Consider the following 24,191-nt stretch of genomic DNA (forward strand, 5'->3'; position numbering starts at 1 on the left):
GAGCTAAGGCGTTGTACTGGAGAGTCTCTTTCTCTTGTGGCCAAACCTGCACCTTGGAGGTGTTCCAGGGAGCCTGTGACAGCCTCAGCAGATCTTTTGCCATCGTGTCTACTGAAGGAGGCTCGTGTGCAGGGATTTGGCCTGTTGTCAGTAATCCATGGGGGATTTTCTGCTGTGACCTGTGAGCGTGTTGCATGCACTGACAAATCTGCATTCTTCGTCTCTTACTTGTCCTCGTTTTACCTCAGGAGACGCTGATAAATTAGGGTACTTGCTCATGGCTGTTGTGGTAAGATCCAAGTTGTCCAGAGGAACAGAAGTCCAGCTCAGCCCATTCCATAAAATTGTTTACAGATGTCAGCAAAAGTTAGAGATTAGTCCAAACAGAACTGTTTGAGACCACCCAAAGACCTTGTTAGAAATGTGAACAGTAAACAAAGGGAGAGGGAAATCAGATATGAAGGAACTTTTATCAGAAAGCAAATGTAATTACTGGACAAAATCAAGGTGGAGAAGTTGCCTCAGAAATCTGTCTTTTGGGCTTATTAAAAAAGTGCCAAAAAGTTTGGAAAGATACAGGCAGCGGAGGAGGAATTGTAGTATCGGACATATTTTACACTGGAGAAAATACATTTCACTTTCCTTTCATTCATCTCTCCATCCATTGCAGTCCCCAATTTCGTCACTTATGATAACGTTGTCCTAATTAGTGCCACAGAAAAGAAGACTGATGATTGACCAATTCTGGGTGTTGCCTTGAGTGCCAGGCTTGAATTTCTTCTCATCAATCCTTAGCTGTCATTTTTTCTTTCCTCCTCATTTATTTTCCCTGTCTCTATTACGTTTGACTCTTACAGAAGATTTTTGCTTAGCTTGCCAAAGTAGCTTCTGGTGTTACAGATCTGTGATCAGAACTGTGGGAGAGCTTAATGCTGTGTAGTTAATCATTTACTGGGGAATAATGGCAATTCCTATAAACACCAGAACTGGCAGTTTTGAATCAAAATCCTGTCTTCCATCTTGAATCAATGTAACATCACTTTTTTGCCAGGATGAAGCAGTAATAAAAGTTTCAACTTTCTGACCCTGCTGACCTGAGCTGGGCAAAAAATTTTAACAAGAAGGTGAAGAGCTCAATTTCTCTGCCTCTATTGCATTTTAATAAGTTCTGTAAATAGCTAGAATCAAATTTTGTAATTTGGATCGTAAATTTTAGATATTTTCTGTGTATTTGGAATATAGGTCTCCATAAAGAGTTAGAAAAAAAAGAAGTAAATATAAGTCATAGTTGTGTAATATGGTCAGAGTGGTGTTATTTTAGCTCACAGCAAACATTAGCAGTTTGTAAGGAGAGGTCATTCACCTTTCCATACATATTTATACAGTTTATGTGCTTCTTCTTTTTCCAGACACACTTTCCTCCCCTCAGGGTCAATGAAGATCAGCGAGACCCAAGTCTCAGACAGTGGAATGTACGTCTGTGTCGCCACAAACATTGCTGGGAACGTGACTCAGTCAGTGAAGCTCAGTGTACATGGTGAGTTGGAACTCCAGGGTTCATCTGCAAGTTTCCACGTGGAACTGAGCATCTTTAAGAGGTTTCCAAAGTTTTTTCCTAACTGACATTAAATCCTCTCAACTGTTGCTCTTTCAGATTGTAATTGTTGTCACAATTATCTTCATGTGTGAGTCATTGATTTTGTGGAAAGTAAATATTGTATAAACACCTACAAATACATAGATATGTTTAAAGATGCCCAGTGGCTCCAGCCAGGACCTGTTCCACTCCCTCTCCTTTATCTCATTTGCTTCTTTCTCTCTTCCCTGCTCTCCCCACACTGGGGCCCAACCACTGTCTCTTAAGAAACACTCGCACAATGTCAAGTCTGGAAAAATGTCACTTGTTATTGTTTCAGGCATTTTTTTAAAGTCTTTTTATTTCCAGTGATCCTTAGGAAAAAAAAATACTGTGGCAAAAGACTTATGATGAATTTATATTATTCTGTAGGACCAGCAAAATCACTTCCAGTCATATTTTATCTCCCTTGTCTGAACTTGTGTTTGGAAATGTACAAAGATCAGGGATTAGGGAAAGGAAATTAAAATTCCAAAAGGAAAATGTGATTAACTCTATCATAAAAGCTTTTGAATAGTTTTGTGTTATGAGGAGCCAGTACCCACAGCTCTTCCAGTGTGCTCAGAATATGGCAGTGCTCATAGGAGTTGTGCAGTGTGGCTTGTTCAAATAAATTCAGCACCAGGGTGTCTCCCATCCTATTTTGTGCAGAGAACATGCAGGGCTGCTCTTGTAGTCACCTGAGGGCATTTGATTTCAGTAAATAAGAAACATTTTCTAAAATTATAAAAATAGAAAATAATTTCATAGGATCATATAATGGTTTGATTTGAAAGAGACTTTTAAAAGGCCATCCAGTGCCACTCCTGCCGTGGGCAGGGACACCTCCCACTATCTCAGGGTGCCCCAAGCCCTGTCCAGCCTGGCCTTGGACCCTTCCAGGGATCCAGGGGCAGCCACAGCTTCTCTGGGCACACTGTGCCAATGCCTCACCACCCTCACCATAAAAAATTTCTTTCTTATACCTGGTCTGAATCTCCCCTCTCTTAGTTTAAAATAGTTCCCCTTTGTCCTTTCCCTCCATCCCTTGTCCCTAGTCCCCCTCCAGCTCTCCTGGAGCCTCCTTAGGCACTGGAAGGTGCTCTATGGTCTCCCTGGAACCTTCTCTTCACCAGGCTGAACACCCCCAGCTCTCCCAGCCTGAAGAATGATCTTGTCCATTGTTTCTTTAACATTTCTGTGGACTAAACTTGTCTTCCTCAGTTCCTCCAAGGATCCAGCGTGGGCCTCGAGTGCTGAAAGTGCAGGCTGGGCAGCGGGTGGAGCTTCCCTGCAGTGCCCAGGGCGTCCCTGCCCCGTCGGTCTCTTGGTTCCGAGGCACAAGTGCCGTGCCCACAGATGGGGAGAAGTTCCTGCAGAGCCGGGATGGAGCTCTGGGCATCAGCAGTGTCCAGATCTCTGATGCTGGCATCTACACCTGTGTGGCCACCAACAGTGCTGGCAGTGACACGGCAGAGGTCACAGTACAAGTGCAAGGTACTCATCTGGGGCCGTGCTCCTGCCAGTGGTGTGGGGTTGGGGCCTTGCAGGGCAGGGATTTCTCTCACCCGCTGTTACGTGATGCAAAAGCCACATCTGGTTTAGATGTTGTGTTCTGATGGTAATTGAAGAGAGTTAGAATGAGCAACTAGTGTTTGGAGAGGTTGCAGAAATAAAAAAAAAAAATAAGTGTGCACACTCTCTATTTAAATTAGAAAATTATGTTGAAATGGTAAAAGGGTAAGTGGTCAACGTGCCAATTTAAATATGTAGCACAACTCCTCACCTAAGGGATGACAGATGTCAATGGAGCATGACTGACTTAAGCTAAGCAGGAATTGTTTCTACTTTGCAAAAGTCTAAAGGCAACATTCTGATCCCTTTGAATTAGAGATGCTGAGAAACGCTTCCTACAGACAACAAAGAACTCTCAGTAACTTTATTTAATTATAACTAATATGCTTCATATCGTCTCAGTCTGCACAGGCGTTTAAAATGAGACTTGAGAACAAAGGATGGCAGTAGCACTAAAATATGTGGTGTGGGGAAAAAAACAGTTAAAATAATATTTTTCAGTTTATGCAGAACCATTGCTTTCAAAATAAATTTAGCAAGATTTAAAGAGAACTATTTTCTGTCAAGTTTGAAAGCCTCTTTGTACTGCTTACTTCCTAAATATTCCCACTGAAATGGAAACAACTTTGCAGTACCCATTCCAGTCAATGTAAAGAGGGTTATTGGAATGTGGCCTTGTGTGAATGAGGGGGACTTAGTGTTATGTATTGTCCAACTGTATTTTTTTATTTGGAGCAGAGATCAAGCAGTTTTTTGGGTCTAATTTTCTTTCAGAGCCTCCCACTATTGAGGACCCGGATCCTCCATTTAACAGCCCTTTCCAAGAAAGAGTGGCCAACCAGCACATTGCATTCCCATGCCCTGCAAAAGGTGAGTGTCTTGGTGACAAAAGGATCTTTATCTGCTGGCCATTACACATTACAGTGCTGCTGTAAAACGTCCAATCCACACAGTGTTTTCCATGTATGCTTTGTATGGAAAAATTCAAACTAACAGTGATTTAAATCACCGCTGTGTGTGGAAGTCCTGTGGAAAGTCATTGCTAGCCAACAAGGATTTTACAGTGTTTAGGATGAAGATTTTTAATGTTAAAATCATCCTGTAACAGCTGGGGCTTCCTCTTGGAAGCTCCTGGCCTCCCTGTGTGTTGTCCTTCCAGCAAGACTTCCAGCAAGCAGCAGGAGTTATTTGAATCAATCTTGTTCTGAGCTGAGTGAAGCGTTTGAGGCCGTTTCCCTTTTTCCTTGCAGGTATTCCCAAGCCTGCCATCAAATGGCTGCGGAACGGGCGGGAGCTGACCGGGGCTGAGCCGGGGCTCTCGGTGCTGGAGGATGGGACCCTGCTGGTCATAGCTGCCCTCACACCCTCACACAGTGGGGACTATGTCTGCGTGGCAGCCAACGAGGCTGGGAGCACACAGAGGAGATACAGCCTGAAAGTCCATGGTAAATGATACACACTGCCCTTGGGGAGCTGCCTTGGAAAAGTATCTTCTGTTTTCTTCTTGCAAATCGCATGGCCCAAATCTGCCCTTGTGCTGTTAAATTATAAAATCTGAGTACTTCCTATTTTTCTAACACTCTCTATAGTTTTCCTTTTCTCTGCTTTTTCTGTTCTCTGTGGTTTTATACACCAGCCATCCTTGTTTTGCTCAAGGATCTTATTGATAGAAACTCCAGTTTTACTTGAAAGTTTTAATGCAAATAACAAATGAAGCTTTGTACCGTAGAAGTTACAGATTGAGGGCTAGATCTGCGTTTCAAATGAGAGCAGAGTTATCAGAGTGAACACAGACTAGGAGATGTTCTATTTGCTGATATTCTTCCTCTTCCAAAATCCTAGTTAGGAAATAGAAACCCTACAAACTACTTTTATTCCAGCCTTGTTCACTTCCCATGACAGTTAGTTCTAATGCCTGAGAAAGATTATGTCCTTGTTTTGAGAAGAGCAGCATCTCATACCTGCAGAGCTCCTCAGTGGGGTTGGAACTTCCTAATCCACAAGTTAAGGCATTAAGTTGTGGATTATCATCTCTCTGAATTCCTAGTGGGACACCTGATAGATGGGGTTCTTGGGCATGACTGGACTGGTGAAGAGGAAGGATGACTCTGGAATAGGCTTCCTTTATATGCTAAACAAATAACACTAGATTTCAAGATTAAATTTCAGATTAATTTTAAGATTATTCTCTTAAAATGTTGATGGTGCTTGGGTGAATTTCCCTGGGAGTCTGTTATTGAGCAGAAGACTGTTTTTGACAAAGAGAAGAAAGGACGCAGGGAGATATGTCCAGAGCCTAAAGACAAATGGAAATGTTGGGAAGGGAATGAGAAGAATTTTGATTTATAGTGGTCCTTGACTGGGATGGAAAGGGGAAAGCACCAGAATAGGAAGACTTAAATTCTAATGTTGAGCTTTCTTGCAGTTCCTCCTGAAATTAGAGACCAAGATAAGGTGACAAATACATCTGTGGTTGTTTATCACCCTGTAAGTCTCTTCTGTGAAGTAACTGGTAACCCCTTTCCAGTCATCTCCTGGTATAAGGATGATATCCAGGTATGTTGGGTTAATCTAACTGTGGACTTCTGAGGGCTTGGTATGAGAATTCATTCAAAATAAAAAAAACAGGCAAATGCCTTTATTTATATTTAAGTGCTCTAAGAACACCCCCACAAAAAGGCAGTTAAATATGGCTCATCCATTAATTCTGTAAGTCAAATGTAATCTCTTTATTTTCAGTATTCCCTTAGGAATTGAACTTGGCAGTCCTCCAGTATTGTAGATGCCAATCCATGTGGATGGGACCAATATTGCCATTTTTTTCATTCTATAGATGGAGAAATAAGAACTTTTTGAGTTGAATTGAATTCCTCAGGATTATCCTTGAGTCCTATGTTTCCACTTGTAGCTGATAAGTTGTAGTTTAAGATGAGGACAGGTCCCTTTATGCACTCCTGGGACTGGCCATTGCTGCTGGTTGGAGTTTCCCCACTCTCTGCCCTAGGCTGAGCTACAGACCATATTGAATACATTGCAGCAGGGCAGGAGATTAGTGCTGAAACTGAAAGGGGAAACAGATTATCCTTCCACTAAAACTACCATTTTCTTATAAAAATCCAGCTGTGATATTTGGCTGCCGTAGCTTGGATCACATAAGGCTAATGTCTCGGGTTCCTCTAAGGTTGTGGAAAGCAGTGCTCTCCAGATTTTGCACAATGGGAAGATACTGAAGCTCCTGAAAGCTACTACTGAGGATGCAGGACAGTATTCATGCAAAGCCATAAACGTAGCAGGAAGTTCTGAGAAGCTGTTTAACCTCCATATACTTGGTTAGTTCCATGGCTTTGGGGTTGGTTTTTGTTTGGTTTGGGTTTTAGTTGGTGATTGGAAAAACAGTTGATATTTAAGAAGCCAATAAATTTCAACTCATTATAAGTAGATTTTTCTACTCACTGCCCATGAATTATTGGCTGCTGAAGCACTGAGTGCTTAAACTTTGCCATTCTTGTAGTAACACAGACAAAATATTGCTTTTGATTTCTGGGCTTTAGTGCTTTGTTTTGTATTTGGGGTGTGCAGTATGACACAGGGGTGTTCCCTGATACAGTTCACCAGTGCAGGTGTGGAAGTGCTTGTCACGATAGACACACTGTTGTGATCTGCAGAATTCCTTCTGCAGTGAACACTAAAGGTGTTTCAGGGGAGTAGTAAGATCTGCTGTTGCATTCCCTTCAGTCCCAGGGCACAGGTTCCCAGGCTAAATACCAGTCCTTCCTTAATGTTTGTCTTTTTCAAGTTCCACCGAGCATAATAGGTGCTGATGCCCCTGGTGAAGTGGCAGTCATCCTCAACCAGGAAATCCATCTGGAATGCAGAGCCAAAGGCTTCCCTGTTCCTGACGTTCACTGGTTCAAGGATGGCAAGTAAGTATATTGCAGCTTTTGTGGTTTGTGTCAGGCTCTTCCTCCCCTAGAGCAGAGAGGAAGGAGGTGCAGTGTTTAACTACTTCGTGTTAACTTAGTGTTACAGAATTTGGGGTGGTGTGAGGTGGTAAATACTTTGATCAAAATTTAGCATCCCACTTTCCTTTCTGAACTCACTCATTATTGGCACTTGTGGAGCAGATTTTGGGTTTTTGGAGCAAGATGATGGTTGAAGCAAGATAAGCAGAACTATTTTTATTCTGTGAGTTATTCTACCTGGATTATTTTACACACATTATTAGTTAAAATGCAGTAGTTCAGCTGAGATGAACTTTTCACATTCAGCTTTTTCACGGGTAGATAGAACTTGTATCAGATGTTTTGCTGGCTAGTGCCTTCTGCAGTTCTGCATATATACATTAAAGGTTTGAAAGATTATATGTCCATATATATGTTTGAAAACATTTATAGCCTGCGTGTTTTCCATTCCTCATCCCATCTTCCAGGAAAGCACACCAGAAGAATTCTTAAATATTAGCTGAAAACCCAGCTGGGCTAGGTGTTCTTGGTATTTAACAATGTAGTTCAGTATAGGCATTGGTCAGGACTCACAGATACTCTGCTGTGCCAATTCCTTACCCTTTGTTATGGATGTGTTGTTCCTGTGTAGTAGTTGATATTTTGTTATCAGCAAAGGCCTGGCATGACTAAATAAATTAGGAAAAGGAGATGAGGTCAGGTGTGTGACTCCAGCTCTGAAGCTGGCATCCTGGAGGTGTGAGAAAAGTATCTTTTGTGGTTTGCTTTCTTTTAGAAGTTGGGAGTAGAGTTAATCATAATAGCTTGCCACTGCATGTTGGTTCTTGTGATTAAAGCTATTAATTTAGTGCTAAATTGCACTCTGGAATGGTACAATTACTGCCACCAAAGGACCTCTTCATCTTACTGTCGGTTTAAATCAGTGCTGAAAGGGTGGGGGCAGAATTCTGTGAAGCAAAATGGTCTCTGTTTCAGGCCCTTGTTCTTGGGTGATCCCAACGTTGAGCTCCTGGACAGGGACCAAGTTCTCCACATCAAGAGTGCTCGCAGGGTTGACAAGGGTCGCTACCAGTGCAGTGCCACCAACACTGCTGGCAAACAAGTGAAGGAGGTCAGGCTCATTGTCCACGGTAAGTTTATGGAATGCCAGATCCCAGAAGATCCTCTTGTTTTACTCTTAAGGGTTCTTTTTGAATGGAGATACTCAGGCAAATGCAAACTAAGTCTATGCTGCAAAATTTGTGTGTAAATTTAATTTAATAATCATGTGTTCACAAAACGACCTTTTTGGGTATTTGAAGTTAAGTATGGATGTAGTCTTTGCAGGCTTAGAAAAACACCTTGATATGTTGTTTATATGCTTCTTCTTCTGATTAGTGAAAGCAAAAAATCTTGAAGAATGTTCTCAAATTCTGCTGTTAGTTTGAACTGAATTTTTATTGTCACATTGTCTTCATTGTTTTGATCTGTCTTAGGGAGGAGAAGATTATTAAGATTTTGATTTTAATACACATTTGGTCTTATTTTTCTTAACCTGGTGCCAGGATACACCCTGTATTTCATGGGACTCAGAAATTCTTGTGCCTGGAGTTTGAAGGGTAGGGATTTGAGTCTGTTAGCTCTCAAGTCCTCCCTTGCTATGGATTTGTTCCTGAATGTTGTGTGTGATTCTGTGAACTTAATGTGCATTATTTCCCTCATCTGGGACATTTTTGAAGCACAGAGCACCCATAGGCACAGGAATGTGGCTGCACACCAGTCTTGGTGAGACCTTTTTTTATCAGGAACAAAGAGAATGCTGGGAGGACTTGCAGGGGATTGTGGCTGTTCTGAGATTAGAGGAATAAAACGGCTTCCCCCACTTCCCCACAGATAAAATCCTTGCAGATGAGTAGATTTATTTCAGGTTCTTCAGGGAAGATGAATTTGTGACAGCAGAATGGAACTTCTCTTTACTTTTGTCTTTCTCACTAGTCCTGGCTAGGCAGACAGAAGCCCACAGAGTAAGTGAGGAACCTCAGTGCTAATTCTTGCTGGTTCTTACTTTGTTTTAGCTGTTTAGCCCTGCTTTTGGCTTTGATATTTTCCCAAAACACCATATTAAAACCATTCCTCATCTCTGATAGAGAAATGCAGTTGCCTTTGAACTGGGTATGTTCAGCATATTCACTGGATTTGGGGTTTTTGATACATAAAATGTTTAATTAGTAAATATTTCATTGTGTTTTGAAAACTGCAGGACCTGTCTCAGGTGGGGATCCATCCGTTCACGGACACTTTGCATTTCTGCAGTGGTGTTTTCAATGACCACTGTGGAAGTCAGAGGAATCCGTGGATGTACTGAGCATGTTTGGCAGCAGAGGAGTCAATGTGTCTGCCAGATGTGTCTGGTCCTTTCAGCAGCCATAAATTTAGTCATTGCCAATTGCACTGTGTTTTTATTGCTTCTATAGAGATTTACGGACTCTTTATATTGGCTGATTTACACAAGAGCTTGTTTGCTAGAAAAATCCGAGTCCTGCTGCCTAGAGAGTAAGGGAAATGACTGTGGGCCAAAAAGCTTCAAAAATAGGAACATAAAGCAAGACTATTAAGCTCATACTTAGTCTCAAAGTAACTGACTTCATCCTCAAAAGTTTTGAGCATGGAGCAGTTCCCACTGCCGTTGTGGAGGCTCTTGGGTGTGTTTGGTATTTTCAATAGCAGGATCCTTGCTGGGAGGATGCACCTCCCAAGGCATCCAAGGATTGTTCTTTCTTTGGAGACTGGGAAGAAGGCTACCCAAGTGAATTGCAGGAGTCATGGAGGCCCAGCTGTCCTAACCTGCCACATGTTGGAGCCTGGTGGCCCTTTTATTGTGTTCTCTTCATGCTTTCCACCCTGTGTGCCTTGAAGCACTGTACAGGTGCTAGATGAGCTCTGCTGGGCAAAGAACCAAACAAAATACAGCACAAAGGCTTGGAAGGCTGATGAAGATATTTTATTCTTACAGCATTCTAATGTTTTGTTTGAATCTGCACATACTTTGTTGTAGTCTAAGGCTTTAATGTTGCTGTTTTTTCTTTTGGACTAGTCCCTCCTAGTATTAAGGGAGGAAACATTACCACAGAGGTATCGGTGCTCCTCAACAACCTGATAAATCTGGAATGTGAAACCAAGGGAATCCCTGTGCCCACCATCACCTGGTACAAGGATGGGCAGCGTGTGATTTCCAGCCCCCAGGCCCTGTACGTGGACAGAGGGCAGTTCCTGCAGATCCCGCGTGCACAGGTGTCAGACTCTGCCCAGTACTCATGTCGTGTGAGCAGCGCTGCAGGGGCTGCAGAGAAGCTCTTCCACGTGGATGTCTACGGTGAGGGACAGCTCCTGGGCTGCCTTACTGCTCCTGCAGAAGGGCTGTGGAAGAGATCTTCAGCCTCTGCTGCCTAGCAGTGGCTGTGATTAAATCATGGCTTCTATTGGTAGGGCTGTGTAGAGGGAGATTTAGACCCTCTGCTTTATGGGACTCTCCAGCAGGTCTTGACTTCATGGAATCATAAAATGGTATGGGTTGAAAGGGACCTTAATGCCCATCCAGTCCCACCCTCTGCCCCATGGACAGGGACACCTTCCACTAGCCCAGATTTGACCATGCCCCATCCAGCCTGGCCTTGGACACTTCCAGGGATCCGGGGGCAGCCACAGCTTCTCTGGGCACCCTGTGCCAGGGCCTTCCTGCCCTCACAGAGAACAATTCCTTCCCAGTATCCCATCTAACCCTGCCCTCCCTTCACTGGGCTTGGTACCATGCTTTCTTCTATTCAGCTACCTTTCTTCCATGTATATTCATTCTCTATCTCACACCTGCATGCTAAGCAATACTTACTTGAAAGAACCACTCTAGATGAGATCTTTAGTATAGTCCTTTAAGTCCTTCTTGTCTAGTTCTTCCCTCTCAAAGTACTGCATATCCTCTGTTTTATACAGCTGGTTAATTTTGAGCTACATTATTTGACTTCTCTGCCTTGCCTTGCCCCAGCAGCAAATTCTCACATGAAATTGTGCGTGACATGTTGGCAGATGGAGCCAGAGTGGGTGGAACAAACCCATTTTCTCTTAATACATTTTCTGGCTACAGAATTAATGGCTTGCAATATATTTCTTTCTTTCTGCAGTTCCTCCAGTAATTGAGGGTGATGCTGACACAGCCCAGAGCAGGCAGGTGGTTGCTGGGAATTCCCTGACGTTGGAGTGTAAGGCTGCTGGCAATCCTCCCCCTCTCCTGACCTGGTTAAAAGATGGAGTTCCTGTGAAAGCAAGTGACAAGCTCCGTGTCCTGGCTGGGGGGAAGCAGCTGGAGATCCTGAATGCTCTTGAGGCTGACCAGGGCCAGTACTGGTGTGTGGCCACAAGCATAGCTGGAGAACAAGAAATCAAGTATGACGTTGAAATCTTAGGTGTGTGAGCTGCAGATTTATCAGGTTCCCATAAATCTAAGATGGAAAAATTCCATAAAACCTATGGTTTTGTTTCTGTTGGTATTAATATATTAAGATGAGATAGTCATGCTCTGTATCTAGCTGAGCTAGCACTGCACAATTTTTCTGTCCAGGGCTACAGGACAGTTGAAGACTTGTGCTTTCAGGTTAGTTCTTGAAGAATTTTTGTGCATGTGGTAGGTAAATATTCTCAGCAACCTCTAAAATTCTTCTTACTTGTCTTCAGAGAAGAAAATCACAGAAATCCATTAGAAATATCGCTTAGTAGTTGCCTCTGGGAGAGGACTTTTTTTTCCTGAATTTGTGTTGTGCAAGTTTTGAACCTTTTAAGGAAAAAAAAACCCTTTTTCTTATGTATCCCTTGTATCCATTATACAGTCTGTATCTCAGCAGTCCCTTCTGAATGTCTTGAGGTCTTCTCCTGACATGGAAGAGAACTATAAAGAACAGATTTTTAGGTTTTGCTCACTTGAACATAACACTGAATGCAGATGTAGATCATCCCTTCTGCTTCTGCAGGTAAATGTCACTGGTCTTGATAGTGCAGGAGCTGTGTGGCAGTGCTTCCTTCCCAGAGAGGATGAGACAGGGTGAAGAGGATCCTCTGCATCTTTGTTTTGCTGACAGAGGGTGCCAAAACCACCCCCCCCACCCCCACCCCTTCCCATCCTTTCACAAAGTCCTTCTGACAGAATCTGGAAAACACAACCAAACAACAAACAGTAAAAAAGTGAGAGCAGTGATTTGAAGCCACAAAATGTCACTGGGCAGATGTTTCCCTTCAGAAAGGAACAGTGGTTCATAATGAATCAGTGTGTGTTTAACAGTGCTATTTGAGAGAGACTCGTTTGATATTCCTGATGTGTAAATGTTTCTCTTGGTGGATTTGTCTCTCTTACAGTGCCACCATTTGTGGAAGGTGGGGATGAACTCTTGGGCTACATTGTGATTCTCCATAGCCCTTTGGAGCTGGATTGTTCAGCAAGAGGGACACCATCACCAACTATCACGTAAGGGCACTGGTATGACAGTAGAAAAACACAAATCTGCTGGTTTGTTAGGTAAGCTTAATGAGCCACCTGTGTTAATCAGTGGTGGTTAATGAGTAGAGGACAAACTCCTGGCTCCACTGATAGCACCATCAGACACACACTTGGCAACATCAGGATTTAATTTTAAAGTAGTTTGGTTTGTTGTGCCAATATCCATGTCCTGGAGATGAGGACAGAAAACAAGAGCAGACAAAACTTTTAAGTCCTTTGCTAATGCAACTTAATGTGCCCTTTCTTCTGCCACCCATGATTGCTTTTGCTTTGGAGATTCCGCTCTGCCCCTTGTGGTATCTGCTGTCAACTTTTCTGACACTGTCTTTAGTGGCTGTTCCCCAATACTCCCTTGTGATGAACCCTTCAATTTAAGGCACTCAGACAAGGGGAATACAGCCTGACACTTCCAGACTTCCCTAGAAATGCAAACATAATGACTGAGGCATTCTGTTTAATAGAATTGTGCATATTTTAAAATGGTTGTTAATCTTACTTTCACTGACAATTGAAATGGAACTTTCTTTTTGGTAGGTGGTTCAAAGATGGTCAGCCAGTTGGAGAGGAGGCTGGACACAGGGTCTTATTAAATGGACAGAAACTTGTCATCTCTCAAGCTCAAGTGTCAGACAGCGGCCGCTATAAATGTGTGGCTGCAAACAAGGCGGGAGAACATGAAAAAGAGTTTGATGTTACAGTGCACGGTAGGTTACTCAAGGTGGGCAGGAAGCAGCAGACTGCTTTTGTTTCAAATTGCTGGCAAGAAGGTGCTCAAACTTTTTATAAATGTTTATTTGCTTTAGCAGGTTGTAAAACTGGAGAGGAGATTAGATGAAATAGAATCATAGAATGGTTTGAGTTGGACACCAGCCATAGCAGGGACACCTTCCACTAGATCTGGAAGTAGAAGTAAAGCTGCACTTACCTATGGGATACTGCTTCTGTATATTTAAATGTACATATTTAAATGAGGCAACATTTTTTTTCTGGTGATTTTTGCAGTTCCTCCAACCATTAAATCGGCTGGGCCTTCCGAGAGAGCAGTTGTGCTCCACAAGCCTGTGACACTGCAGTGCATAGCTAGTGGCATCCCCAGCCCTTCCATAACCTGGTTAAAAGATGGACAGCCAGTAAACACAGCCAGGGGAAATATCAGAGTAAGCATGATTCTTTTATGGGATCCAAACCATGGAAGATAATTGCCGTAAGTTATACGTGTTAGTGCTTCTTTTCCTTTCGCTTCCCTCACGCTGTAATACAAAAGTGCTTAAGAGCCATCCTGCAGAGTGAGGGGCTTTCTACCTGGTCAGGGTGGTGTCTCAGGTAATAGCAGTGTTCAGTAGACTGAATCCCAATAGACACCTCATGTCAGGAGAGTCCGTGACTGGAAATTCAGGATCTGTGTCCTTCCAGTTGTACTTAGCCCTTCAAGGTCAAATGCTTGTCTGCTGATTGTGAGGTGGCTCTAGCCACTCATCCCTGTGAGGTGGGATTAGCTGAGATGTTCAGTGATCACTGCAGCAGCTACCTGTAATTCCTTCTCCTGATGAGATCCTGCCTTTCCATGAAGAGCCCTCCCCAGTGCTCGCATGTTCCAGGGGTCAGCTTGCAGTGGCTTTGATTTCCCATGGCTGGAGCAGTTTTTGGTACCTTGCCTGCAGTCTCCTCTGCCTGCCTGCCCCTTGCCAGCCAGGTCTCCTCTCACCTGTACAGCTGCTGATGCTGCTGTCCCAGGGACACTGAAATCTCTGACCCAGCAGTTTCCTCGTTCTGTGAGCCGGGGTTGGGAGGGGATGAGCCCGGCCGTGTCTGCTCACCCAGAGCGCCTGTGCTGGGGACAGGGGTGTCACACGGCTCCTCTCTGTGTTTGGGAACAGCTGGAGGCCTCGGGCCGTGTCCTGCAGCTTGGCAAGGCCCTGCCCGGAGATGCTGCCCGCTACACCTGCGTGGCCACCAACGCTGCGGGGGAGGCCCAGCAGCACACCCGGCTCCACGTGCACGGTAATGCGGCCAAACGGGGCTGTCCACGCGGCTCTTGCACCTGGCCTCACCTCGCTCTGGCTTTTCTCCTGGCTCTGCACATCCACCTCCCAGTTCTCTTTATCTGTCCCACTCCAGTAGTAAGGAGTGAGGGCAAAAACTGGCTTTTGTAGAGTTTGGCCTCTCTCCTGTAATACCAAAGGACACAGAAATGAATGAATGTCTTTCCAGGTACCTCTGCTGCTCAGAGGTATCCCAAAATGCCAAACACATTCCTTCTAACCCTCCCCTCAGAAGGGTACTCTATGTTTCTGAATTAATGTGTGATATACCACCACTGCCATTACTAATTTCATCCAAGTTTTTTGTGGATATTGGTATTCCCTGTGACCCTGAGAAATGGGAAATTTTTATAGGAATAAAAATTTTCGGAGAAAGAAACATATTCTTGTGAGGGGATTTTTCAGCCTGTTAAAAGGAATTTTCTTTTGCAGCTAAAAACAGTATGAAAAGAATCAGAGAGACTCGAGAAGCTGTCGTTTGTATGTGAATTTAATAAATGCTCTCACCATAATTTACGTATATTTGGCTCAGAAGTGGTCACAAAGTGTTGTGCATTGCTGATGTGACCCAGTCCTCAAAGGAGGTGTGGGAATCCTGAGGAGGTGCAGGAACAGACTGTGGCAATATTTTCACAGAGTATGGCTATGTTAACTATGTTGACTTTTATTGCCAAACCAAGCCAGTAACTGGAAAACATTAAACTCAAGCGAGGAGAGGTTGCAGAGTCTCTGTGGATTGGACTTAGAAAGAGGAGCCACATTCGGACTGTGATAATTGCAGCACAACTAACTTCAGTGTCAGTCCCATGCTCATAAAGCTCTCCTTTGCTGTCAGTCTTCATGTTCAAACTGTCATTATCTGGCATTTCTGTCATGTTTCAGATTTTGGAACTTCAGGAAGGTAAAAGCTGTCTACACCACTCAGTTTATTATCACCAGGTGAAGTGAGAGGAGCTTGCCACAAGAAAGAATTGCTGTTTTGTGTTGTGTACCCATTACTTACAAATCTACTTTAAGTTCCATTTGTCCAGAAAAAAAATAAAATTAGCAAAAATAATGTTTTATTCATCTTACCACTCATGAGATTATATAATTAGAGAGTATTCCCATTTCAGAGATGAAATTTCTGGAGAAATTCCTTGGTCACCCAGCATTTGAAGCTTGTGCAACTCATTGCCTAGAGTTTCTCCAAGGGTAGATGACTTTGTGATTGGATGCTCTGCTAGCTGGGTGGCTGAATTAATGAAAACCTGCTGCTTTTGTCTCTTCCCAGAGCCACCCAGTCTGGAAGATGCAGGAAAAATATTAAATGAAACAGTGGTGGTGAATAATCCAATCCATCTTGAATGCAGAGCATCTGGGAACCCTCTGCCAGGTATCCATGTGCACCTTGGGGAGCATCTCTTCAAGAGTTTCACTTCCATGTGTCTTTGGAGAGTAATGGATATGCTGAATGTGGAGCTAACTGTGTGATTTTAAACCAGCTAGAAACTGTGTGATGGGAAATGTCAGTGTATGGGCTGACGTGGAGCAAGGGTTGAGGAATTCAGTGATCCCCACTGATAAATGAGTGAAAACACATCACAAGGATAATCTATTCCCTTGTGATGCCCTGTCCACAGGCAAGAGTGCTACTTGATTTCTACTGAATGAGATTTAAACACATCCACTTTCATCTCCTGTCAGCTCAGTATTTGTTAGTGTAAGGCAGACCTGAAATACTTCGTGGATTGAGTGTGCCTGTCAAGTGTGCTCATGTCTAGAACTTTTTTAATGTGTGAGTTTTGTTGCCTGGTAAGATATAAAATATTATTTCTCTCAATAATTAAAATTTGCTGTATTAATTATTGTAGAGCAAAACAGGGGGAATAGTTACTAAGAGCTTATATCTAATATAGCAAATTATTCTCATGCTGATTATAGCAACATTTTCAGATGAAAGGTGTTATTACATTTCAGATGTGCATCCAGCTTCTCGTTTTCTGCCTTTTTAAGAATTTATTCTTATTACAGCAAAGTATTATTTTGTAGAATAATTTATTCTTACATTAAAAAAATTAAAATATTGAGGAAGTAAAGTGTTATAAAAGCATAAGAATTTTATGTCTATTTTACGCTCCTTTTAAATTTTTTTCTCCTTTATCCTCCAAATTTTCAGTTATTTTAGTTGTCAACAATTGAAGTGATGGATTCCAGATAATTTGTGCCATAAGAACAGTTAGTTCACCCCTGGTGTGATGCAATGGCACATCCTATTGTCAAGATATACCATGAGTCAGAAAAGTGAGGAGCACAGCATCCCACTGGAAAAGAGAGAAGCTGTGTGCAAGTCTTATCTATCAGTCAGGCCAGAGCACTTAGTGGGTGTGAGTCTTTCCCCAAAACCCCTTGTGTGTTACAGACAATCCTTCCATGAGCAGTAACTTCATCTGAGTAGTGAAGTGGTGCCAGCAAAGCCTCAATGACCCATTCTCCTGATGGATGGTGCCATCTTTTGGCTGAGATGCAAAATCTACATATTTTCTTGGTTGTCAACTTCTTATAAAATTTTCTTCTGCAGTAACACCAAGTTTTCTGCTCTTTATTTTCAGTTTTTTGATCTGCCAGTTGCACTTTGATTTGGTTGCTTATGTTTTGATTCTTTGTCCCAGATAGTTCAATTTAATGTAGTGATAATTTAAGGTAAAAGGTAAAAAAAATTGACACTTGTTATAGAATCCCTGGATAGATCCCCTCTCTATCCTCTATTATATATATCTATAATATCTAGGGCTATTATAGTTTCCCTGGATGGTTTGGATTGGAAAGAACCTGAAAGCTCATCTCCTTCCATCCCCCTCCAATGGGCAGGGATGCCTGCATATTTTTGTGTGGTTTTGAACAGCTGCTCTTTACTTTGGTAAAAGACAGGTAGATTTCCTATAATTTGATTTGTGTGATAATTTCCCAATTTCAGAGCACTTTTCCATAAATGTATGAGGGGTGTGGATGATGGTGTCAAATTTGCTGTTGAACTGTGGGGCATAGTCAGCAAATCTTCCTATTTCCTAATTTTCTGTTACATTCTCTTATTCTTAATCGCGACTAACACTGCCGTTGACTGTTAAACGTTGGCATGTGCGTGGAGGCTGAGGTGGCCAGCGTGACGGCTCTGTGGTGCCACATTTGTCGGGGCTGTCAGTGATTTGTGTCCGTTCCTCTCCCGCAGCGGTGTCGTGGTCCAAGGACGGGCACGCGCTGGGTGACAGGGGACAGGTGCTGCGCATCGAGGCCGCGCAGGTGGCCGACTCCGGCCTCTACAGGTGCCTGGCTGCCAACGCCGCGGGCACGGCCGAGCTGCTCTACAGCCTCCAGGTCCATGGTGAGTGCAAAACCACAGAACTGTCACTCCTGGAGTGTGGGGAACACTTCTGAGAGCACTGAGTCCCGCTGTTCCCCCAGTGACCCATGTCCCCAAGTGCTACATCCATGCGGCTTTTAAATCCCTCCAGGGATGGGGACCGCACCACTGCCCTGGGCAGCTGTGCCCCTGCCTGCCTACCCTATCCATGAAGAAACCTGTGCTAATATCCAAATTAACCTCCCTACCCCCAGCAGAACTTGAGGCTGTTTCCTCTTGCCCTGTATTGTGACGCTTAGGAATAATACATGCAAGCTCCACCTTTGCTTTCCTCCTTTTCCAGTCTGCTTAACAGACTTGGTGTCACTCATCACATAATCACAGGATGTCAGGGTGCTTTGGGTTGGAAGGGACCTTACAGCCCATCCAGTGCCACCTCCTGCCATGGGCAGGGACACCTTCCACTAGCCCAGGTTGCTCCAAGCCCTGTCCAGCCTGCCTGGGACACTTCCAGGGATCCAGGGGGCCACCACAGCCTCTCTGGGAATTCCACTCCATGGCCCTCACCACCATCACAGCCAGAAATTCCTTCCAAATATCCCACCTAACCCTGCCCTCTGGTAGTGGAGAGCCATTCCCTCTTGTCCTGGCACTCCGTGCTTTTCACTTTTCTGTTTTCTCACTGATACTGGAATAGGTGTTTTGAATGTGGAAAATGTGCCAAGGGAAGGCATTCCTAGGAAGAATGAATTTATGGAAGAGGTATTTTGTTTAGGAGATCACTTGAGCAATTTGGAGGGCCTGGCAGTTGCTGGAGTTTGTTACAGGTGACTTTGAATCTCACAATAGACAAAGGACGCAGATCAAATGCTCTTTCATAATCCAAGCGTTTTGAAGAAAAAAGTACTGTGTCTAAGAAGATGAAGTGGAAGTGTGGGTGTTTGCTGACATGAGACACCTAAGCAAAAGCACAGCTGGAGCTTTTCCAGTGATTTCAGTGGCTTTTGGATGTGGCCATAATCCAAATTCTTATCTTTGATACATGCATGTGCGTGTGGCTGGTTTTCTGTGGGAGTCTTCCATGCAAAAGTGTGGCCCAAATTTGGCAGAGTGTCTGCAGCTGAGATCCACACACAGTATATAGTTCTTATTAATGTTAATTAATGACTTGGGCAGTGTGTTTCCATAGATTTAATGACCATCATGGGGAAAACTGATGGCACAAGACACAGTCAAAGGCAATTAACCCCACCCAGTGATGAATTCCCAGGAAGTCCTTAGAGCTAAGGTCATTATTCTAGTTAAATGGAAGATAACCCTGCAGTACACATATATCTCTTTAGGGGTGGCAGAATTTCAGCAAACACATCTAGAGTTCTCTAGGGAACTAAAATTTTCTGGCTTAGGCACAGAGCTTCCCCTTCTAGAACAGAATGTATGCAGTTGCAGCCACAAGTAATGGTATCAAAGGAACTAGTTGCATCAAATTCATGTCCGTGAGCGTGCTTCATTCAGCTGGTGTCCTGCCAGGCTGACGGTAGAGAGGTGCTGCAATTCACCATCCACAGGTTCATCATCCACTGTCCTTAGAGCTTATGAGTTTGAGAAGACTAAACTTAAAGGTTTTGCCCTCTTTACCAGTGGAAGCAATGACTCCTTAATGGATTACAGGCTCAAGTGCCAAGTACTGAAAGTTGTGCTGCATTTATGGAAAGGTTGATCTAGATTTCCATGAGCACCTGCCTCGGTCAACTACTGGTCTTACTCACCAGTTTCTGTTAATAGTGTTATGAGATCTTCTTGGCATTAAAAAATTATGCTTGATGCCACAGGCTTAACACTGAATGGAACCAGGCAGGCCAACTGAAGGAATAAAGTGGAATTCCAGTTGAGCTAGGATTCATAGGATTTTATTGTATTAATTTTTTTCACTTCTTTCTCTCCGCTATGGCTTTCTCAGGCATTTGAGAACAATGAATGCTGTTGTACTGCAATAGGAGGAGCTCTGTGTGGGGAAAAGATGAAAAAATGATAAAATCCGGTGCCTTTTTTCTGCCCCTACTGCTATTACTGAAATATATGTACAAGTGAGGAGAATCACAGAATCATGGAATGGTTGGGTTGGAAGGGACCTTAAAGCCCATCCGATTCCACCCCCTGCCATGGGGAGGGACACGTTCCACTATCTCAGGTTGCTTCAAGCCCTGTCCAGCCTGGCCTTGGACACTTGCAGAGATGGGGCAGCCACAACCTGAGTTACAGGCTCCTAGAGGTTGCTAGATTTGTTAATGAATCTTATTTTCAGTGCAGAATTTTTACAAGTTTTCTTCTGTCACACAGGGCAATGTGTATGAGTAGCACACACCATTCTCATCTCTTTGCAGGGGTGACTTTAAGCATTAAGTTTTCATCTGATACTGACTTTCAAATTTTATCACTAAGTTATTAGTGGTAATAGCAAATAGAATAGCTTTGATTATTCTAGTACATGAAATATTTTCCTTTTTTAATGATTTTTGTCTCCCTTTCTACCAGAGCCCTACAATATTTGCTAGACTGTGTGCCTAGAGTAAGTGCTTTAGATGTTCCTTTGCAGTGTTTTGTGTCATCAGAGAGGCAGATGTTTTCCACTCTAATCTGGTAAATGTTTCCATATGCTCTTCCAGGGCAATTTATCACTCTCTGTATGGATTTGCTTTATGTGGTTTATATGGTAAACTCCTTTCTTTAATCCCTACCACTCCTAAAGTCTTTCACAAGGTCTAAATGGAATAGTAGAAGAGTTTGAGGGAATATTTTCTGGCTTTATGGTGTGGTTCCTGGGTTTCACAGCTGTCCTCTGGGCTGTGGGCCCAGTCCCACATACCTTGCTCACAGTAGTTTCACTGCAGTTATCTGCCTGCTCATGCTAAGGGAAGAGCAGGATCTGGCACAGAGCAAAGACATGACAAGGGCTCAGCAGGAAAAGCATGAGAAAAGAGAAATAACATCCAAAACTATGCAGCCTATTTAATGTTGTTGTGATTAGTACTCCTATGTAGCTGTTACAGCCATTTTTCTGTGGATTTTTTTTCCAGTCCCCCCATCCATCTCTGGCAGCAGTGACATGGTGACAGTAGTGGTCAATAATGCAGTGAGACTGGAGTGTGAAGCCAGAGGCATCCCTGCCCCGATCCTGACATGGCTGAAGGATGGGAGCCCTGTGTCCAGCGTCAGCAACGGCCTCCAGGTACCAGGGACAGATCCTGCTCTATAGTGTTCCCTGTTGTGGAGGAGACTTTTAAGTCAGTGCAGTTTAATGGAAGAGAATAAGTTGGAGGATTTGGAATAATAATATAAGGCCTTTTGCTCTGGGTTTTTCGTGTGAGTTTAGCTCCAGTACTGTGTGAAGTGGAAGACAGAGATACGTTGAAATAAATGTCATATAGCTGATGTCATGCTGAGTAAATTTGCATCAGCAAATTTTCTGCTTACTGGGAAGAAGAGGAAATTGGACCAGATTGCTCTGCTGAAGAGATCTGGAAAGCTCATTACATACAACAGTAACTCAGAAAAGAAAACCAACCTCTGATATAAGGAGATATTTCAGAGGTAAAATGAGATGCCATGGTTGGTTTTTGGAAGTTGATTTTATAATCTGAAAGGGAAGAAGGGGAATTTATGGTGTGTGGGAACAGCTCAGGGCACAGACAAAAGGTGTGACAACATGTTTGAAGCTGGTGGGAGGGAGGGAGAGGTGTCCAGGTCCTGCAAAGTCTTGAGAATGCCAGGAATTCCCTAGGGACTGGGATGAAGTTAGAGTTGTTCTCTTGCAAGTCTGGATTAGAAGAGAACACTGGAGTGCAGGGAGATGGTGGGAAGCAGTGACAAAACAAGTGTTCCATTTTGAAAGGAGCTCTAGGAGTTCCCCCACCTGTGTTTGGCACTGGGGTGTGCCTCAAAGTGCTGTGCTCCTGTTGCAGGTCCTGTCAGGGGGCCGGGTGCTGGCACTGCCCAGTGCCCAGCTCAGTGACACGGGGACATACATGTGTGTGGCAGTCAACGCTGCGGGGGAGAGCCAGAGGGACATCGACCTCCGCGTTTATGGTGAGTGACAAATGTCTTTCTTTTCGTTCTGAGAGCTCTTCTTCAAGCTTTGATGTAACGCACTGTGCCCAGTGTGAGTAAAAACACCCTGAGCAGTGCTGAGTAAAAATAGTCCCAACCCGTAATGGAAGGCCAAGTGAGGACGAATGGTTTGTGTATGGAAGTTAAAACATATATGCACATCCACCTTCATTTACTAAAGCATATAGGTGTGTCCTTCTGTGTATCCTTGAAGAAAGGTAACTACAGCAGTGAATTTACAAGTTTAGTGCATAAAAACTCATTTATGAATGATAAAAGAAAACACGTGTTTGCGTAAACTAGATAGATCTTCCAGGTGAGAGATATTCTTGGGCCCAGTGCTCTGTTGTCTTTATTGCACCAGAAGGAATTACTGGGAGTTCCCCATCCAGCCCTGCATTCCCAAGCCTTGCTCTGCCTGCCTAAATGGAGGGGACTCTTTTAGTGCCAAATAGTGACACTGTGTTGATTCCAGCCAGTCAACTCTGTCTCCTTCAAGGGGCAGGGAAGAGGTGTTTTTTTAGTTTGTCAGTTTTCCAGATTGTCAGTGAGTTAGTTCTGAATTTTTTTGCCTGAACCTGTGTAAAATCATCCTCCTTTCTGATTCAGGCAGTGCTCTCAGATACCTGGTGGGATTGTTGGGACTGTCCTGTGCAGGATTTTGGTGATCTCTGCGGGTCCCTTCCAGCTCAGGACATTCTGTGATTCTGTGCTTTCGTGTAACTTGTATGAATTTCATCCTGGGTTTTTTGTAACTTGTATCAGATGCCTTTTCATATTCATAGAATAGTTTGGGTTGGAAGGGAGCTTAAAGCTCACCGAGTTCCACCTTGTGCCATGGGCAGGGACACCTTCCACTATGCCAGACTCCAAGCCCCATCCAACCTGGTCTTGGATGTTTCCAGGGATCCAGGGGCAATCACAGCTTCTCTGGGCACCCTGTGCCAGGGCCTCCCCACCCTCACAAGGAAGGATTCCTTCCCAATATCCCATCTAACCCTGCCCTCTGGAAGGCACTCCTGATTGTCCTGTCCCTCCAGACCCTTGCCCAAAGTCCCTCTCCAGTTCCCTTGGAGCCTTGAGCCTCTTCAGGCACTGGAAGGGTCCCTAAAGTCACCCCATGTTGTGTTCTCAGAGCCCAAGGGTGCTGTGCCAGCGGGGATGCCAGGGAGTGTGACTGTAGCAGGTTTTGAGTTTCCTTGGACATCTCAGAGGATTGTCCAGCAGTGAAATGAGGATGAACAATAACCTGACATTTGTCTTAGAAATGCTGCAGTTCCAGATGTGTAGAGAGGCATTTGGAATTGAGGCACCTTTGTGGTTTTGCTTCTGCTTTCATTAGGTCAGTGTAATCTCCCAGTCACCAGCATTATGGCAATCACCTGTAGAAAACCTTGCAAGAAAAGTTAGGAGTTTGGATGAGTTCTAAGAAGGGGCAGCTGGCCAAGTTATTTGTTCCTGAGTTTGGCTTTCAGGATTGTCTCCCTTGGTTAGGATATCCCTGACAGAAGTCCTGATGACTTTTGCATCTGGAAGGGGCAGTTTTAAACCCAGGACCAAGCTGTGGCAAGTGAGCCAAAGTTAATATGGGCTGGAACATTTTATGTCTAGAGCAAGGAACATCAGGGTCTCCTTTGGAGTTTGGGGGCCGGTGTGTATGTCTGTGTAATGTGACATAGGTATATTTATTATTCCTCTTGTATTTTCAGGAACCTCTGTCCATTTTAACTGGAGGAAATGAAAAGAGTTAGGAGTTGTGTGCGTTTAAAATTAGTGTTGTATTAGAAGCTGGCCAGGGTTGAGCTCAGCTGCAGGACCAGCTTGAGTGAGGCTGTCACCAAAAACTAATATTGCTCTTCAGACTTGCCTCATATGGGCAATCTAATTAAGACGCCACAGGAGGAAAATAATTTGGAGTAGAGTTGGAGCTGGGTTGGTTGGAATTGGCACTGAGCCAGGAGTTGGAACAAGCTCAGTTACTTACAGTTACTATGAGCATAATTAGATTAATTTTAAATCCCATTCTTTC

General features: G+C 43.7%; 1 protein-coding gene across 1 annotated transcript in view; it reads left to right on the plus strand.

The window, feature by feature from the left end:
- HMCN1 (hemicentin 1) overlaps nt 1–24,191 on the plus strand; it is a 165,391-nt gene that overhangs the window by 73,639 nt on the left and 67,561 nt on the right. Inside the window, exons 23-40 of the mRNA XM_041479619.1 lie at nt 1,410–1,537; nt 2,840–3,112; nt 3,965–4,060; nt 4,441–4,635; nt 5,616–5,746; nt 6,372–6,519; nt 6,987–7,113; nt 8,128–8,282; nt 10,226–10,504; nt 11,307–11,588; nt 12,532–12,640; nt 13,208–13,377; nt 13,676–13,830; nt 14,551–14,674; nt 15,989–16,090; nt 17,924–18,076; nt 21,133–21,284; nt 22,018–22,141. Of these exons, the coding sequence (XP_041335553.1) occupies nt 1,410–1,537; nt 2,840–3,112; nt 3,965–4,060; nt 4,441–4,635; nt 5,616–5,746; nt 6,372–6,519; nt 6,987–7,113; nt 8,128–8,282; nt 10,226–10,504; nt 11,307–11,588; nt 12,532–12,640; nt 13,208–13,377; nt 13,676–13,830; nt 14,551–14,674; nt 15,989–16,090; nt 17,924–18,076; nt 21,133–21,284; nt 22,018–22,141 (2,903 nt within the window). The remainder of the gene's footprint in view (nt 1–1,409; nt 1,538–2,839; nt 3,113–3,964; nt 4,061–4,440; nt 4,636–5,615; nt 5,747–6,371; nt 6,520–6,986; nt 7,114–8,127; nt 8,283–10,225; nt 10,505–11,306; nt 11,589–12,531; nt 12,641–13,207; nt 13,378–13,675; nt 13,831–14,550; nt 14,675–15,988; nt 16,091–17,923; nt 18,077–21,132; nt 21,285–22,017; nt 22,142–24,191) is intronic.

Source organism: Pyrgilauda ruficollis, unplaced genomic scaffold (genome assembly GCF_017590135.1).
Source record: "Pyrgilauda ruficollis isolate IOZ18807 unplaced genomic scaffold, ASM1759013v1 scaffold49, whole genome shotgun sequence".
NCBI lineage: Eukaryota > Metazoa > Chordata > Aves > Passeriformes > Passeridae > Pyrgilauda > Pyrgilauda ruficollis.